The following is a 17,134-nucleotide window of genomic DNA, read 5'->3' as shown; positions in this document are numbered from 1 at the left end:
TATTATTCCTCTGAAACCCACTCTTCTGCCTTCTCCCCATAATCTTTGATACTCTTACTAATCAAAAACCTATCAACCTCTGCTTTAAATATATCCAATGACTTGGCCTCCACAGACATCTGTGGCAATGAATTACACAGATTCCCCACCTTCTAGCTAACAAAATCCTTCCTCATCTCTGTTCTAAAGAGTGTTCTCGTATTCTGAGGCTGTGCTCTTTGGTCCTAAGCTCCTACATTATAGGAAACATTTTCTCCACATCCACTCTATCTAGGCCTTTCAATATTCGACTCGGTTTTCTAAACTCCAACGAGCATGGGCTCAGGGCCATCAAATACTCCCTATACATGCAATCCTTAGGCTCGGCCAGCATGTGTTCATCTAGGGGAAGGCAGCCTCTGGCCCAGCCAAACTGAGAAGTCTCGTTTGTGTAGATGCTGTGTGATGTGTTGCCCGGTTACAAGTCCGTACCGCGAAGTACCAGACAGTACACCATATGCAATTAAGTGAGTGAACTTTATAAATCTTAATCTGGCTATAGGTAAAGAAAATAAAAAGGGCCCATTTTAATGAAACAGTCTAATGTGCACGTTAGAACCCACGATTTTGTCCAGTCATTTCCCATTGACCTCATCCAAGCGTCACCGACCGTCGGACCCTGCTCCTAGTCCACTCTGTCCAATGGTCTACCAACTCACTCCACTCACGTCTTCTCTCTTCATCTCTCACCAACAAAAAAACCACGAAACCCCTGCTCCCAGACCCACAAGAAAGAATAACATGCCTCTCATTGGCTAACATACATGCCAAAGGTCCCGTTATCTCTAGTGATAACCCAAACATTGCTGCTACAGAGAAACCATTACCTTAGCAGTGAAACACTACATAGAGGACATTATATTAGATTAGATTCAACTTTATTGTCATTGTGCCGAGTACAGATACAAAGCCAATGAAATCCATTTAGCATCTGACCAGAAATGCAAAGAATAGTGTTATTTACAAAATAACTGCAAATAAAAAGTGCTACAGCACACAAATATAAAAGTACTGAGACAGTACAATACGGATGCAATACTGCTTTGTGCTGTGATGAGAGGTTCAGCAGTGTCACAGCCTCAGGGAAGAAGCTCTTCCTGTGCCTGCTGGTGCGGGAGCGGAGGCTCCTGTAGCATCTACCGGATGGGAGGAGAGTAAAAAGTCCATGGTTAGGGTGAGATGCATCCTTGATAATGCTTTTCACCCTGCCCAGGCAGCGTTTATGGTAGATGTTCTCAATGGTGGGCAATTAGGTGCCGATAATCCGCTGGGCAGTTTTCATCACATGCTGGAGTGCTTTGCGGTCCGATATGGGACAATTGCCATACCACACTGAGATGCAGTTGGTGAGTATGCTCTCAATGGTACAGCGGTAAAAGTCCATCAGTATCCTGGGACAGAGGAGAGTTTTCATCATGCTCTGCAGGAAATAAAGGCGCTATTGCGCCTTTTTGATCAGGATGGAGGAGTTCAGGGACCAGGTGATATCCTCAGAAATGTGGACACCAAGAATTTGAAGATTGATACACGCTCCTCTACAGTTCCGTTGATGTAGATGGGGACGTGAGTGTGACTCCTGGCATGCCTGAAGACCACAATGATCTCCTTGGTCTTCTGGGTGTTAAGGGCCAGATTGTTGTCGGCACACCACGCAGCCAGGTGCTGGACCTCGTCCCTGTAGACCGTCTCGTCATCCCCTCTGATCAGACCAACCACCGTGGTGTCATCTGAGAACTTGATTATGGAGTTAGAACCATGTATAGGAACGCAGTCATAGGTGAAAAGGGAGTACAAAACAGGGCTCAGCACACAGCCTTGAGGCACGCCGGGGTTCAGGGTGAGAGTGGAGGAGGAGAGGTTGTCTAACTTAACTAATTGGGGTCTGTTATATCAGCAATGAAACCTTACAGAGTGTTACATACATTAATATTTTCATTCCTGTGCATCTCTTGTGGAATGCCAGTACATCTTTACTTAGATAAGGGGCCCAAAACTGCTCACAAATCACCAAGTGCATCCTTATGAAGCTTCAGTCTTACATACTTGTTTTTATATTCTCATCTTCTTGAAATGAATGCTAACATTGTATTAGCCTTCCTTAACACCGACACAACCTGTAGGTTAACTTTTAGAGAATCATGCACAAGGACTCCCAAGTCCCTTTGCATCTCTGCTTTCTGTTTTTGCTACCTATTCAGAAAACAGTCTAAGCCTTTTACCAAAGTGCATGACCATACACTCCCTTACACTGTATTCCATCTGTCACTTCTTTGCCCATTCTCTCAATCTTTCCAAGTCCTTCTTCAGACTGCTTCTTTCATACTATCTGCCCCTCCACCCATCTATGTATAATCCTCAAACTTGGCCACAAATCCATCAATTCTGTCACCCAAATCATTGACATATAACAGGAAAAGAAGCGGTCCCAAAACTGACCCCTGTGGAACACCATTAGTCACTGTCAGCCAACCAGAAATACTTGGGGAAGGGCAATTTTAACTTCTTTATGTGAAGTGGGATGAATGCAGTGGTAAATATTGAAAAACACAACTGATCTTGCATATGACAAATAAATTACTACTTACTTGTGTAATCCAATTGACTGCAAGGTGCTTTGGAATGCACTAATGAGTGTTAATGGTACTCAGTAAATGCAATGCCTTAATTTCCTTCCACCTGCCTCCCCCCGCAAGACCCTCAATTCCATTTCACCATTATGTTTTTGCTTATGTCAGTCACTATTTATATTTTACTATTTCCAAGGGAAACATTTCGATCAATATTTAGACCCTTACACCCAGAGTTATAGAGACGTTCTGTGTCAGGCCTTATTGGGCAACAAATGCTGCCTATCAGCCTCTATGGACCGTTGCTGGACACCTCCGTTTTTATGACAGGTCAAACCTGAAGCAGGATCAGAGAACCCATTCATCTGAAAAACAATTTCTGGTCTATATGAGCTTTAACATTTTCATTTTAGTTTTGCTTTGCAAATGACTTTGGTTTCATAAACAAACTTCTTTCACACAAACAGATAAGAGAGAAGGATAGAATATGACAGGGACTTACTCTGCATGTACCCATTGGGCCAAATGGCCACCTTGAGTGCTGAATTTAGTAAGAAAGTAATAATGCTGTAAGGATTCCAGTGTCTTATTAATAGCACACAGCAAAAGAAACTTGCTGTCCTTAACTGACATGGACAGGCCCACAGTGATATCATTAATGCTCTATGAAATAGCCTTGGAACCACTAGCCTTAACTGCATAAACACAAAACAATTTAAATCCATCTTTTGTAGAAAAAGAAAACCAGAAAGACAGCCTGGTATCAAATTCCGATAAGATCATATAACACAGCATTGTCAACTTTACAGCCTCCTCACTAACACCTGGAGACTATAGCCAAAATTCTGAGTAACCAACTGTGGTACCAAAAACTCTGTTAAAAACAATAAGCAAATAGGAATTACGAGGGATAAGAAAATCTACACTTCCAAGCATCAGGGAAGAAGATGATACTTGCAAGAATTCAATCACCTAGTCTCAACACATCAATGTAGATATTACTCAGGGCAGCAAATTAAACACAGTGTCCAAAGCTGTTTTATTAATGACTGTTTTTGCCAACTAAAAGTGAGGTCAGAACGTACTCTGATAATTACTGTATTTAACTTTCATTTGTAATTCTTCAAATCATGAAACAGTCCCTACGTGCAAGCAACAAAGCCTAAACATTATCCAGGCTTATACCGTTAAGCAGCAAAGATCCTAAAACTTGGTCAGACAAAGGAAAGGGCCATTTCCATTGAAGTACCTTACTATCTGTTGGATTAGGGTCAAGACTGGCGTTTTATTGTGTTCTACTATGTAATTTTAGCTTTTGTTTACGCTTCCTTGATTGTATGCCTGTACACTTTTAGTAACTTGGCTTTCTAATTTATTTGTTTCATAAATTTCCATAGCTTTTGTCTGCATAGTTGAAGTGTAATTCAGTCAGTACCTGCTTCAAAGGTCCCAAATTGGCTTATAGTATAAAAGGAAACCATGTGCTCAAGCTTTGTTGAAACCAGTTAGTTACAATTTGTTATAGGCAGTTACCGTTACAGCCAGTTACAGTTCCTTTGTTACTTCTCTACTTTGTTTGCTACTGCAGGTTGCCTCTGTCTGACATGTACTATGATGAACAGCTATAACAGCAAGATTTGTGCCTGATCCTTGACTTCCGAAGAACCTTCTAGACAACATTACCTCTAGATCTAATTCTACCTCCCTATAACATTAAATTATAGTTATCAAATACCCCACCAGTAATGGGACATTCCTGATTAGAAACTCACTAGACTAACTTAATAAATACAGTGGCTATAAAAGGAGAACGAAGGTTGTATGTTCTACAGGAGTGCTGACTCCCAAAGCCTTCTCACTACATACAGAAACAGATCAGGAAAGTGACTGAGAGCAAAGCCTCAGAATCATGTACTAGCCTTGTAGGACAGAAATTAAGTGAAGTTTTTAGCCAGTTGTAATTTTTTGGAACTCTGACTTGGAAAGCTGCAGATTAAGAATTTCCTAGTCAAAGAACAAGATATTTCAGCACCATGGAAATCAAGTGATATGGAATCAAACAAGAAATATGAGATGTGATTAGGCCTTACAAAATGAAACAACAGACTCTTCTTATTCTGAACCTAAGAAAGCCATGAAACAGAAAAAACAATGAACGGTCACATTGTCATTCAAGCCTTTTACATTTTACTAATGTTAGTAAAGCATAGAATTATTACTTACCGTATTATATTTAGCAACTGCTCCCTGACAGCAAATATTGGTAGATACTGTCTCTGCTCAAGAATCGATTTCTTCTTTGCAAATTCACTGTTTGCAACATTCTTGTCTTTCATATGGTCGGCAAATTTTTGATCAACTCTATACATTAACAACATCAGAGAAGGCAATTTAGTGTATTCAACAGTAATAGGACAATAGCACAACTATGACTTTTGAATCTTGAGACAACATACAGTCCCACACCACTAAGTTAAGGAACAGCCACATTCCTACAATCACCAGGTTCTTGAACTGACTTACACAATCCTATCCCCACCTTAGCAATACAGCACAATGGACCACCCTAACACTACCATGGAGTCTCGTTACTTTTACACAACAAGGTCTTGTTTTTGTGGTCTTTTTTTTTCCTTTCTCTCTTTTCACTGTCCTGTATGATCCATGTATAATTTAGATTCTGTGTGTTGTTTGTAGCTACATGCCTGTGATGCTAGTGCATGCAAGAAAGTTTTTCATTGTACCTGTACCTACTGCATTTTTACACGATAGTAAATTCAACTTAAATATATTATGTATTTATAATTGCAGAGCTCAGAAGATATATTCCGAATATTTTATTTAACTTGCATATATGAAGATACCACAGAGAAAGTAGACTACATAAGGGAGAGTATATTGAAGTACTGTTATCTCACTGCTGAGACCAGTTTCAGTTGCAGATTAGGTTGTTTCTTCTCTTGGCAGTTAAAAAGCCATAAAGCATGATGTGTGTGAGCAACCACACTGCATTTCCCAAAGGATGTCTGCTGCAAATTCAGAATCACAATTATACTATTTAATCTCTAGGCAATAACTTTTAATTTTCATTTGTTATTTGCATGGCCAAATGTACAATTTGTGAACAACTTACAAAAGAATATTCCTTGACCATCTTTCACTTGGCATTTGTTCCCTTCAAGAAATCTGCCATCCACAAATATAATGTGCTCATAATTTCCAAATCCTTTATGCAATTTACTGACCATAGCAGTATTATTCTGAACTTTTCTTCACTACTTTCTCACAGTTGCAGTCTCCTTCTGTTAGCTTTTACAATCTATTATGACTGAGTTGTTCCAGCAATCCCTTCCAAGCTCTCACTCTTCCATGAAAGCAGAGAGTAAAATTAAACAAATGGAGGAAGGATTTAATTCTGGATTCGATGTACCATGACCTGCAGTTCTATCCAAGTGAACCTTCAGTTTTCAACCTAGACCTCAAAATCATCCAGCTTTGGGAGTCTAAACTTTCAGTAGCTTTACAGCAATCACTTCCAAGCTCTCACTAAAGAAATCTCTTCCATTAAAAGCAGAGAACAAGATCAAACATTCAGCTGGATTTCAAGAATCAAGTTATTCTGGCATGGTTCCAGAGAAATGGAAAATTGCAAATGTCACTCCACTCTTCAAGAAAGGAGAGAGGCAGAAAAAAGGAAATTATAGGCCAGTTAGTCTGACCTCAGTGATTGGGAAGACGTTGGAGTCAATTGTTAAGGATGTGGTTTCAGGGTGTTTAGAAGCACATGATAAAATAGGCTGTAGTCAGCATGGTTTCCTTAAGGGAAAAACTTGCCTGACAAATCTGATAGAATTCTTTGAAGAAATAACAAGCAGGATAGACAAAGGAGAATCAGTTGATGTTGTGTACTTGGATTTTCAGGCCTTTGACAAGGTGTCATACATGAGGCTGCTTAAGAAGGGCAAGTTAAGAGCCCATGGTATTACAGGAAATATACCAGCATGGACAGAGCATTGGCTGATTGACAGGAACCAAAGAGTCAGACTAAAGGGAGCCTTTTCTAGTTGGCTGCCGGTGACTAGTAGTGTTCCACAGGAGTCTGTGTTGGGACCACCTCTTTTTACGTTACATGTCAATGACTTGGATGACGGAATTGATAGCTTTGTGGCCAAGTTTTCTGGATGATACGAAGATAGGTGGAGGAGTAGGTGGAAGTAGCGGCTACAGAAGGACTTAAGCAGATTGGGAGAATCGGCAAAAAGGTGGCAGATGGAAAATGGCGTTGGGAAGTATATGGTCATGCACTTCGGTAGAAGAAATAAAAGCGTAGACCAGGGTAAGCAACCTTAAGCACAAATGATCTTCTAGTATGCGTTATTCATTAATTTGAGGAAAAACATAACTAGATGTATTTAAATGGATAATTCCCATATTTCAAGTTTTTTATGGCATTTATCTGGCCCACCCACCATCTGCTCGTTAATACACGATCGGGCCTACAGAGGCAAAAAGGTTGCCGACCCCTGGTGTAGACTCTTTTCTAAATGGAGAGAAAATTCAAAAATCTAAGGTGAAAAGTGACTTGGAGTCCTTGTGCAAGATTCCCTGAAGGTTAATTTGCAAGTTAAGTCAGTAGTTAGGAAGGCAAATGCAATGTGAGCATTCATTTCCAGAGGGCTAGAATTTAAAAGCAAGAATGTAATGTTGAGTCTTCATAAAGCACTGGTGAGGCCTCACTTGGGAGCATTGTGTGCAGTTTTGAACCCCTTATCAAAGAAAGGATGTGCTGACATTGGACAGGGTTCAAAGGAGGTTCATGAAAATGAATCTGGGATTGAAAAGCTTGTCACATGAGGAGCATTTGATAGCTCTGAGCCTCTACTCACTGGAATTCAGAAGAATTAGGGTGACCTCATTGACACCTACCGAATTTGAAAGGCTTTGCGAGAGCGGATGTGCAGAGGATATTTCCTATGGTGGGGGAGTCTAAGACCCGAATACACAGCCTCAGAATAGAGAGGCACCCTTTTAGAATGGAGATGAGGAGGTATTTCTTCAGCCAGAATGGTGAATCTGTGGAATTCGTTGCCACAGGCAACTACCGAGGCCAAGTCATTGGGTATATTTAAGGCAGAGGTTGAGAGATTCTTGATTAGTTTGGCCATGATGGGATACTGGGAGAAGGCAAGAGATTGGGGCCAAAAGGAAAAATGGATCACCCATGATGAAATGGTAGAGCAGACTCGATGGGCCAAATGGCCTAATTCTACTCCTATATCTTATGATCTTATCATATTTAAATTAACACAACTCTTGCTTTAAATTGTACAACCCTGTTTATTCTACCTACCATCGAGAACTTACTTTTTTCATACATCATAGTCTCTCCCAACTTGTTTTCCTGCTACTGTCTGGCAGCCATTTTGTTTTACCAAGTAAAAGGTTACACATATGAAAGTTATTATTTGGGAAGAAAAAGGCAAAAATTAAAGAAATTTTAAAACATTAAAATTGTATGTGACAGCCAGTGGTGTAGCAGCATCAGAACCAGATGTTGAGGCCAATGGTCCCAAGTTCAAATCCGGCAAGCTCCTTGCATACTTACCATCCGTGCTGGGTCAAGTTAGCAACTCAGCCTTGTAAAAAAAAATCAGTCAAGTGCTATGGAAATAGAAAAAAATGCCACCCAATGTGCCAGAAGGCATGAAAAGGAACAACAGTTGTATGTACCTGTAATCCACGTTCCCATCTTCTTCTACATCTTTATCTTTCTCGTCCACTTGTTTTATGCCCATAATGTCTCCCAGCTTAGTTCCAGCAAGTTCCCAATGTTTATGCTGAGCCTAAGAAAGGAACATCTGCATTAATATATTAAAACTTGAGCCCGATCAATATATTGTTGCACCTTCCATCAGAGCAAAACATATTCCATTAAGTACCTTTATTCACTCAATAATCCATATATCTCATTTGCCAAATTAAAAGCAATATATATTATAAATATATGAGTAAATATTTTGTACTTCAATTTCAGCAATATTACATTATAGTTTGAAAATTCTGCTACTTAACGCTGACTAAGTTGCAAAAGTTCACCCTCCGATGGCTATGAAAAACAGTTAGTGAACATGAGAAATGCTTATTGCTCATCTCTGCTTAGGAAGTCCCTTAGGAGTAACTCGGCTGCAATGTCTCACCAATGGCTAGAAGATGACACAACTTTAATTTTATCCAAGGAATATATCAACCCAAACTGACTGGATTTGAATCCAAATATGAACATCCTTGGCAAAATGTTCAAGTTTCCAGTAATGATCCTTAAGAAATGCAGATGCTTATTATCCCATCAATAAGTACTTCTTTCGTTCATCTTCCAAACAAATTGCCGTGAAGTGGCTTCTGAAAGTTCACAAAGACTTCATTTTGTTTTTTTTTCCTGTCCTCTTCTTCCACAGTGAAAGTAGCCACTAAAAACTACTTAGCAAGCAAGTCTGTTGTTCCTTTTATGTCCACTATAGCTTCAACTTTTAGTTTTTACTGAATCCAATTCTTTTAAATGTTTTAATAGAATTTAAAACAGTTAGGCTTAATTTCCATTAAGTGTAGTTATTTTCTGCCTTTGCACATTATTACTTACTGTATATTCCATTATCCTGTTCTTTTTCTTACCCATTTACCAAGATTTACTCTGAATTCTGACTTTGTCAGATGGTGTAAATTTGTTTTTATCTATTATTTTTGCATCCAGAATTGTCATGCAATCAGAAAAACGTTCCAGGCAAATTCATAAAACCTTTATCAAAAATTATGTCAACTTAACACTGTGTTCCATTGCAATTTTGTTCAAGTGCTCCCATCAGCCAACAGCACGGAAGCTTACCTTCAGTCCATCAAGCATTTAAATAGTTTAATTTACTCTACTATGTTTCTCCCTTTTATGTACCATATCAGATAAATGTACACCCAACAGAGGTACAGAGTGGAATTGTGTTGTACTAATGTTGAAACAGAAAACGGATATTGGTAAAAGACTAGAAAAAGTGAAGATCCTAATAAACTTGTAAAGAATTCAACATTGGATCCTCAATAATTTATAACATTAAATCACAAAGATTAAAGAATTCTTCCTGAACCCAAAGAGAGATAAAACCATTGAAAAGCACTATCCAATGCATAAGGTAAAAATTAATGATTGCTTGATCGTGTTTATCTGACTGTTTTTCTTAAGAGATTGGAGGACAGCTCGGTGATAGCACTGGTGGAAAAAAAGCCAAGGGACTCTATATGAAAATATGAAAAAATGAAAAATGAATATCAAGCAACCATGTGCCTTTCCATAGGAATGGTTCACTTGTTGCGAGATTCAGCTTGGATTTGTACAGTAGATGCCGCTGATGAACATCACAAATCCAAAAGAAGCAGAGGCATTTCTAAGACTATTATTGAACATGATCTGACTGCAGAGTAAATCAATAATGCTGATGAAACAGGTGGTGCTGCTTTCCAAACAAATCCTTAGCTGGAGTAAACAGAAAAGATGTGAATGTTTTTAAACAAAACAAAGATCATTGAATTGAATGCTACAGATGTCAAGTAAAATTGCTTGTTATTGTTAAGTATTCACAGCCAAGGTATTTCAAAAGTTATCACTCATCATTGCATTGATTATAAATCTCAAAGTAATGCCTGGATGGATGCACCTATCCCTGCAGTTTCAGGAGATGCAAAACATGCTCTTTTACCTCACTCTTCCCATCACTGAGGAACTTATCTACATTACTTTCACATGAATTTACTTCTACTTCTTGCAATTTAGTGTACTGCAGGAAAGTGCTGGAAGTATTGATCCAGAGAAAGACACAGCCACAAACTAACTTAAGTCCAAGCAACACCAGTCTTTTTATCAGTTATGTGGAAAACTCAAGGTTTTAGTTCTATTCATGTACCGCTCCCTTACATAATTTTTCTAGTATATTGATGACTCTGTCAGTGCTGTTTTCTACACTCATTAAGGAATCCAAAACTTTTAGCTGCTACTTTCTAACCCGTTCTTATCTGAACAAGGTTCACCTTGGACTCTTCACTTCTCTTTCTAATACCTGTCCCCATCACAAAGAATAAGTTAATCTTAAACACATTGCAAATCTAAACCTATCAAGTTTATATTTCATGTCCTCCTAACCCACTCCTCTAAAGACTGCATTCCAATCTCCTAGTTCCTCCATCACTGACATATCTGTTCCAAATGGCAGCATTTTACACTCAGGTTCTTCTGAATATTTCCCTATATTCTTAATTAGTTTGCCCTCTTATAACAGTCAACGGACCTCATCAATTTCACCCTTCCATTCTTGCTATAGCAAGGGTAGAGTGTAACTGGTCTTCACCTGGTCCTGAAAATCAATTCTTCATTAATCAATCTTCATAAATAGCATTTTGTGATGAGGGAAAATTGAAACATAAAGGTTCAACTATGATCATAAAACAACAGTATAAACCTGCTGTTTTTACATAAATTTATAAAGGTGGTAAATCCCATGACGAGTGAAATAATTCAACACTCTAGTGTAAAAAAGTAATATATTCAATGGTAAACCCTTGGACAGCTATACCAGAACGGTAGGCCTATTGTGCATCATAGCATTATTCTAAATTGAATCTAGAGATAATGTATATAAAATGTATACAGTAATCAGAAGTAAATAAGTCACATTGTGTTTGTCAAAGAGTGCCATACAACTATAAGACATTCACGAGTTAATACCGGAGAATATTTATTTAATAATTCGAGGAGAAACATTGGTTTCAAATCTTGAATCAGTGAAAATGCTCTCTAGTCAAAAGGTTTCTTAAGTACAAACTTTATGCTCTCATTCAAATTACACATTTTGAAAGAATCCATTCCTCTCACCTTGTAACAAGTCATCCCTGCAATTAAAATTACAAAACATTGTTTTGATCCATTTACCTTTTTGCGCTCCTTCTGCTCACGGTGTCTACGCACTAGCTGGCTTCCTTTTCGAGAGATTATTGCCATATCTGATGTAGCATCTTTTACTGGAATCACTGGCTCAGGCTGCACAAAAAAAAACAGAATATGAATTAGGAACACAAGTAGACCATTTGATCCTTCAAGCCTGCTTTACCATTCATCAAGTTCATGGCTGCTCTGCCATTTTCCTCCATGATACTAACATCTCTGGATTTCCTCATATCCAGAAATCAATTGCTCTGCTTAGAATAAAATCAATGGCTGACAACTCATAATTCCAAAAATTCATCACCCTATGGTTGAAGAGGTTTTTTTTCTCTCAGTCCAAAATTCTAACATGGTGACCTCTATTTCTAGACTCTGTAGCCAGTGGAAACATAATCCAAGTTGTCAAACTATGTAGGATTTTGCAAGTATCTGAATCCTGGAGAATACAGCTTTGTCTACTCAATCTAACTTCAAATCAGACTTACCTGTTTGGTAAAGACAATCCGTCCATCCAAGAAGGGTGGCACTAAATTGTGCACCAATAAATGAACTCTCGTTGCATTGTCCTCCTCAAAATCTTCATCCACTTCTAGACGCTGAACCACACCACTGGTTAACATTCTATTTGTTTCCCATCGTTCATTATCCTGCAAAACAGCAATTTGACAACAGGAATTAAATTCTGACATGATCTTAAGTCATCAGTACAATAACAGGCTAATGTAATTAAATGTAAAGGTGCAAACTACTATTCTTGTTTACAAAATATATCTCAACCTAAGTAGGAACCAAACTTGCAATAGATTCCGGTTAATCAGGACCAGTACATTTTGGTCCAATTAAGTGGCTGTTCTCGTTAACCAAAGTTTCATGGAGTAGTTAAAAAGGTACAAAAAAGATAAACTAACTGGGTAACAATTTATATATTTACATGAAATACAGAACAAATTAGAACACCACCAATACCTCTGCAAGACTATGAAATTGTGTATTAGTTCCTAATAGTTATCAAGGAATTCATCCAGAGTATGCTGCAATGTTCTTTTGATTGACTGCAGATGAACAAAATCAGTACAGATACTTAGTGCAGATAATGGACTGCAGTCACACTCCAAACATTCGTTTTCATTGTAAAATTCAAGACGATTGTCGGTACCTTCAAGTTCTTCGTAGTCCCTAACTTATTGAAGTAGTGAAACCATTTCATTTTTACCTCTGGCCTTTTCTGGCATCTCCAAGCCTAAATGCTTGAAACCATGATGAACAAAACAGTTCCAAATTGTCTTACTGCTTTTTTCTTGCCAACTATCACTGCTTTTTGAACACAACACACTCAATAGACACTGTTTAAAAACTGTCCGCTCCAAGCACAGTGCAGTGTCCAACCACACAAGTGAACATGACTGACACTTGTTAGAAGCTGCTCAGCAACAGTCTCCTGCCTCAATTAAGTGGCATAATGTCCCAAATAAACTAATGTAATCCCGGCTATTTTCTCGATTAATTTTTTTTCTCAATCAACTTGTTATCCAAAGTTAGCAACTGCCCTGAATAAACGATGGCCCAATAACCAGAATCGATTGTACTTAAATGAAATGTGAAAGAAAATGGGAAGCAGTTGTCCAAATATTTTACATGTTCCTGGTGATTATCTATAATTTTTCACAAATGTGAATTCTAAAGCAAAGCAAACAGAGAATTCAGCTAACGTCACATGTTAATACCAATGGGATTCTTAAAATATAATCTTAAGCGAGTTTTTGGTTGTTTTATGCATCTTAAAATGGCATATTCTAGAAATCTCCTGGATTAGGACATTTATACATTGTATGATTTTTTTTCTAGATGCTTTCAACAAACTAGGGTGATAGATAAATTAAAATATTATCTGTACCTCATTAATTTGTCTTCTCTGAGCAGATATTCTCTTCTGCGTCTGTTTTTGCAGTAATTGTTCCCGTTTCCTCACATATTCTTCTGAAGTGTATGCCAGAGGATTATGGAAGTCATCATGTCCTTCATCCATCATGTACCAATCTCTATCTGCTTGCTACGGAAATTTCAAACATACATAGAACAATATTAAGATCATTTGTCAAATAAAACTGAAAATTATGCACCTTCCCAATCATCTACTCATCCCCAATCTTTTAAAAGGATTCTGTAAATGGTCTATAATTTCTGTAAATGCAAATTGTGTTGCTTTAAACTTCACAACCACAGGTGGACTATGATCAAAATATGCAAAATTACCAATGGAAAATCACATTTGAAAAACTTTCCAGAAAGACTTGGCAATTTATAATGCACCAATAATTATATGTCCACTGCCAGTTTTTTTGGGTTCCTACAGTTATACTACACTTGATCTTGCATTCAAATCCACTAAGAACATAATTTAAGTGGCATTAAAGCTCTGAGAATCTGGCATCAGGCTTTGATTTTTCAGACTGGTGAATATTACTCACAATCATACTTAATTCACTTCTTTTTTTAAGATGCTGTGCAGCAGTATTATAAATTTTCACAATAAACCCCACATGTTTAAAGTGAGCAAGGTAAAGGGGTGCCACTAAGTCAGAAGCTGAATCATTGAACAATTGGAGAGCAGATTACTAAATATTTACTTTATCAGACCTGCATGATCACAGTGTTGTCTTTCTAAACCTTTCTAATTGCCCGTCTTGAAGAAATCTCTGGCATTATTCAAAAGAAGTATCCTATCCAAAAGCAACCCACAACTGCTTTTTTCTTTGTGTGACATTGCTGACCAAAATATTCAGTAGGTTATTTACTTCAATTATAATTGTGTGAAACTTAAAAATACAATGTTCTCAGTGAGAGACTCGGGCTATCTTGAGGATGTATCATACATAGGCAATTCTTTCTTAAGTCCATAATTTAAAATAATTCTACATACCTAATTTTACCAAGTAATTTTCAGATATACTTTGTTTAAAACTCCTCTCTTTCCATTGAGAAAAAAATTACAGCACAATGAAAGGGGATTAACCCAAAATGCAGCAAATTATACAGACTGATCTGTTGAGCGCTTCCTAGATTTTGTGATTTTGATTTCAGATTTCCAGCATCCATAGTATTTTCTTTGGATTCATGGCATATATTTTTATGCATTGATCTTGCAAGGGCCCCAGTAAAAACAGTTAGCAACTGGTGTTTAAAATGGGAGAGCTGTCCCATGGACTAGTCAATCAATTGTTTTACATATGTATTAGACTATAAGAGAAGCAGAATTGGGCCACTTGGCCCATCGAGTCTGCTCTTTTATTCTATCATTGCAGATCTATTATCCCTCACAACCCCATTCTCCTGCTCTCTCCCAATAACCTTTGATGCCCTGATTAACCAAGAACCTATCAATATCTGCTTTAAATATGCTCAATGGCTGGGCCATCACAGCCATCCATGGCAATGAACGGCACAGATTCACCACCCTCTGGCTAAAGAAATTCCTTTTCATCTCTATTTAAAATAGACTACTCTCTATCTTGAGGTCGTGCCCTCTGATCCAAGACTCCCCCACCATAGGAAATGCCCTCTCCACATCCACTCTGTCTAGGCCTTTCAATATTTGATAGGATTCAATTAGATCCATCCTCATTCTTCTAAACTTCAGTGAAACAGGCTCAAAATCATCAAATGCTCCTTATACGTTAACCCTTTCATTCCCAGATTCATTCTAGTAAACCTCCTCCGATGCTAGCACATCTTTACTTAGATAAGGAGCCTGTGTGGTCTGACCAATGCCTTATAAAGCCTCAAAAACACATCTTTGCTCTTATATTCTAGTCCTCTCGAAATGAATGCTAACATTGCATTTGTCTTCCTTATCACAGACTCAACCTGCAAGTTTAGAGACTCCTGCACAAGGACTCCCAAGTCCCTTTGCATCTCTGATTTTTTAATTTTCTCTCTGTTTAGAAAATAGTCTACACCTTTAACTTACCATAAGATGGCGATGTGTTGAATTGCAGTGGCTTCTACAGAATCAACCCAAGATGTTATTGTCCTTTTTAAACATATATTTTACGATCACAAAACCCTGTTGGACATTAAGAACTTAAGGTATTGCAGGTCTACCCCATCACTGAGTTGCTCATTGGCAGAGAAACTGAAGGAGTTGGACTTGGTGTGGATTGTGCTGCTACCTGCATCAGAGAGGCAGGAGTAGTCGGTGCATGAAAGCTGTGGGGGCTCTAACAGCAAGTGATTGTCTTAGTTGCTTTTCTTATGACTGCAAGACCCTGTTGGACATTGTTAACATAGAATGATGCAAGTCTGAGTCACTGATTTATTGGCAGATGACGGGAGAGCTGCGTAGCCTCAGTCATAGTGAGCACTAAGTCTCAAGCTGCGGTGTTGCCTGTTTAGAGTTGCACATGAGAGGCAGTGAAGTTGGTGCACTCCGTCAAAGGCGGTATGGTGCGGCATCCAAACTAGAGTCTGTGCTGCCACCCAGTGGTCAATTAGAAGACAACAAGCTGTATTATTGTTTGGCTGCAGACCACTCCCAACATTCAAAGACACAGGGTCCTGGACTATATTTTATTTTGTATGACTGTACTTTACTGTTATCTTATATGTGCTATATGTGCCTTGTGCTGTGTGCGACTGTTAGTAATATGTTTTGCACCTTGGTCTGCGAATAATGCTGTTTAATTTGGCTATATTCATGGGTATTCTTGTCTGGTTGAATGGCAATTAAACTTGAACTTTGAACTTTACTTCTTCTATCAAAGTGCATGACCACTACACTATACTCCATCTTTACCCATTCTTTGGAACTTCTTTGCCCATTCTTCAGACTTCTTTGTCATTCTCCCAATCTGTTGTTGTCCTTCTGCAGACATCCAACTTCCTCAACGGTACCTGACCCTCCACCCATCTCAGAATCAGAATCAGAATCAGGTTTATTATCACCGGCATGTGTGCCTTCAGGCTTCTGTACCTCCCACCTGATGGTAACAGTGAGAAAAGGGCATGCCCTGAGTGCTGGAGGTCCTTAATAATACAGTGCCTTTCTGAGACACCGTTCCCTAAAGATGTCCTGGGTACTTTGTAGGCTAGTACCCAAGATGGAGCTGACTAGATTTACAACCTTCTGCAGATTTGTATCATGATCTTCGTATCATCTGCAAACTTGGGCACAAAGCCATTAATTCTGTCATCCAAATTGTTGACACATAACAGCCCAACAGCAATCCCTGCAGATCACCATTTGTCACCAGCAACCAACCAAAAAAGGCTTCCTTTATTCTCACTCTGTCTCCAGCCAATCAGCCAATCTACCATCCATACTGGTATCTTTCTATGGATTTTAATCTTGTTAAGCAGTCTCATGTGCAGCACCTTGTTAAAGGCCTTCTGAAAATCCAAATAAATAACATCAACTGACTCTCGTTTGTCTATCCTGCCTGTTGTTTCTTCAAAGAATTACAATAGATTTGTCAGGCAAGATATCCACTTAAGGAAACTATGCTGACTTTGGCCTGCTTTATCAAGCACCTCCAAGTACACTGAAACCTCA

The 17,134-nt window shown here is 38.5% G+C and overlaps 1 protein-coding gene across 2 annotated transcripts in view; it reads right to left on the bottom strand.

Annotated features, from left to right (window-relative positions):
* dhx38 (DEAH (Asp-Glu-Ala-His) box polypeptide 38) overlaps positions 1 to 17,134 on the bottom strand; it is a 97,039-nt gene that overhangs the window by 54,951 nt on the left and 24,954 nt on the right. For both annotated transcript variants that reach the window (XM_063067107.1, XM_063067109.1), the window contains exons 8-12: positions 13,481 to 13,636; positions 12,072 to 12,233; positions 11,575 to 11,682; positions 8,337 to 8,449; positions 4,830 to 4,967 (exon numbers count right to left, since the gene is read on the bottom strand). In XM_063067107.1, coding sequence (XP_062923177.1) covers positions 4,830 to 4,967; positions 8,337 to 8,449; positions 11,575 to 11,682; positions 12,072 to 12,233; positions 13,481 to 13,636 — 677 coding nt within the window. The remainder of the gene's footprint in view (positions 1 to 4,829; positions 4,968 to 8,336; positions 8,450 to 11,574; positions 11,683 to 12,071; positions 12,234 to 13,480; positions 13,637 to 17,134) is intronic.

This window comes from Mobula hypostoma, chromosome 14, assembly GCF_963921235.1.
Source record: "Mobula hypostoma chromosome 14, sMobHyp1.1, whole genome shotgun sequence".
Taxonomy (NCBI): Eukaryota; Metazoa; Chordata; class Chondrichthyes; order Myliobatiformes; family Myliobatidae; genus Mobula; species Mobula hypostoma.
This window is presented reverse-complemented; position numbering and strand designations above follow the sequence as displayed.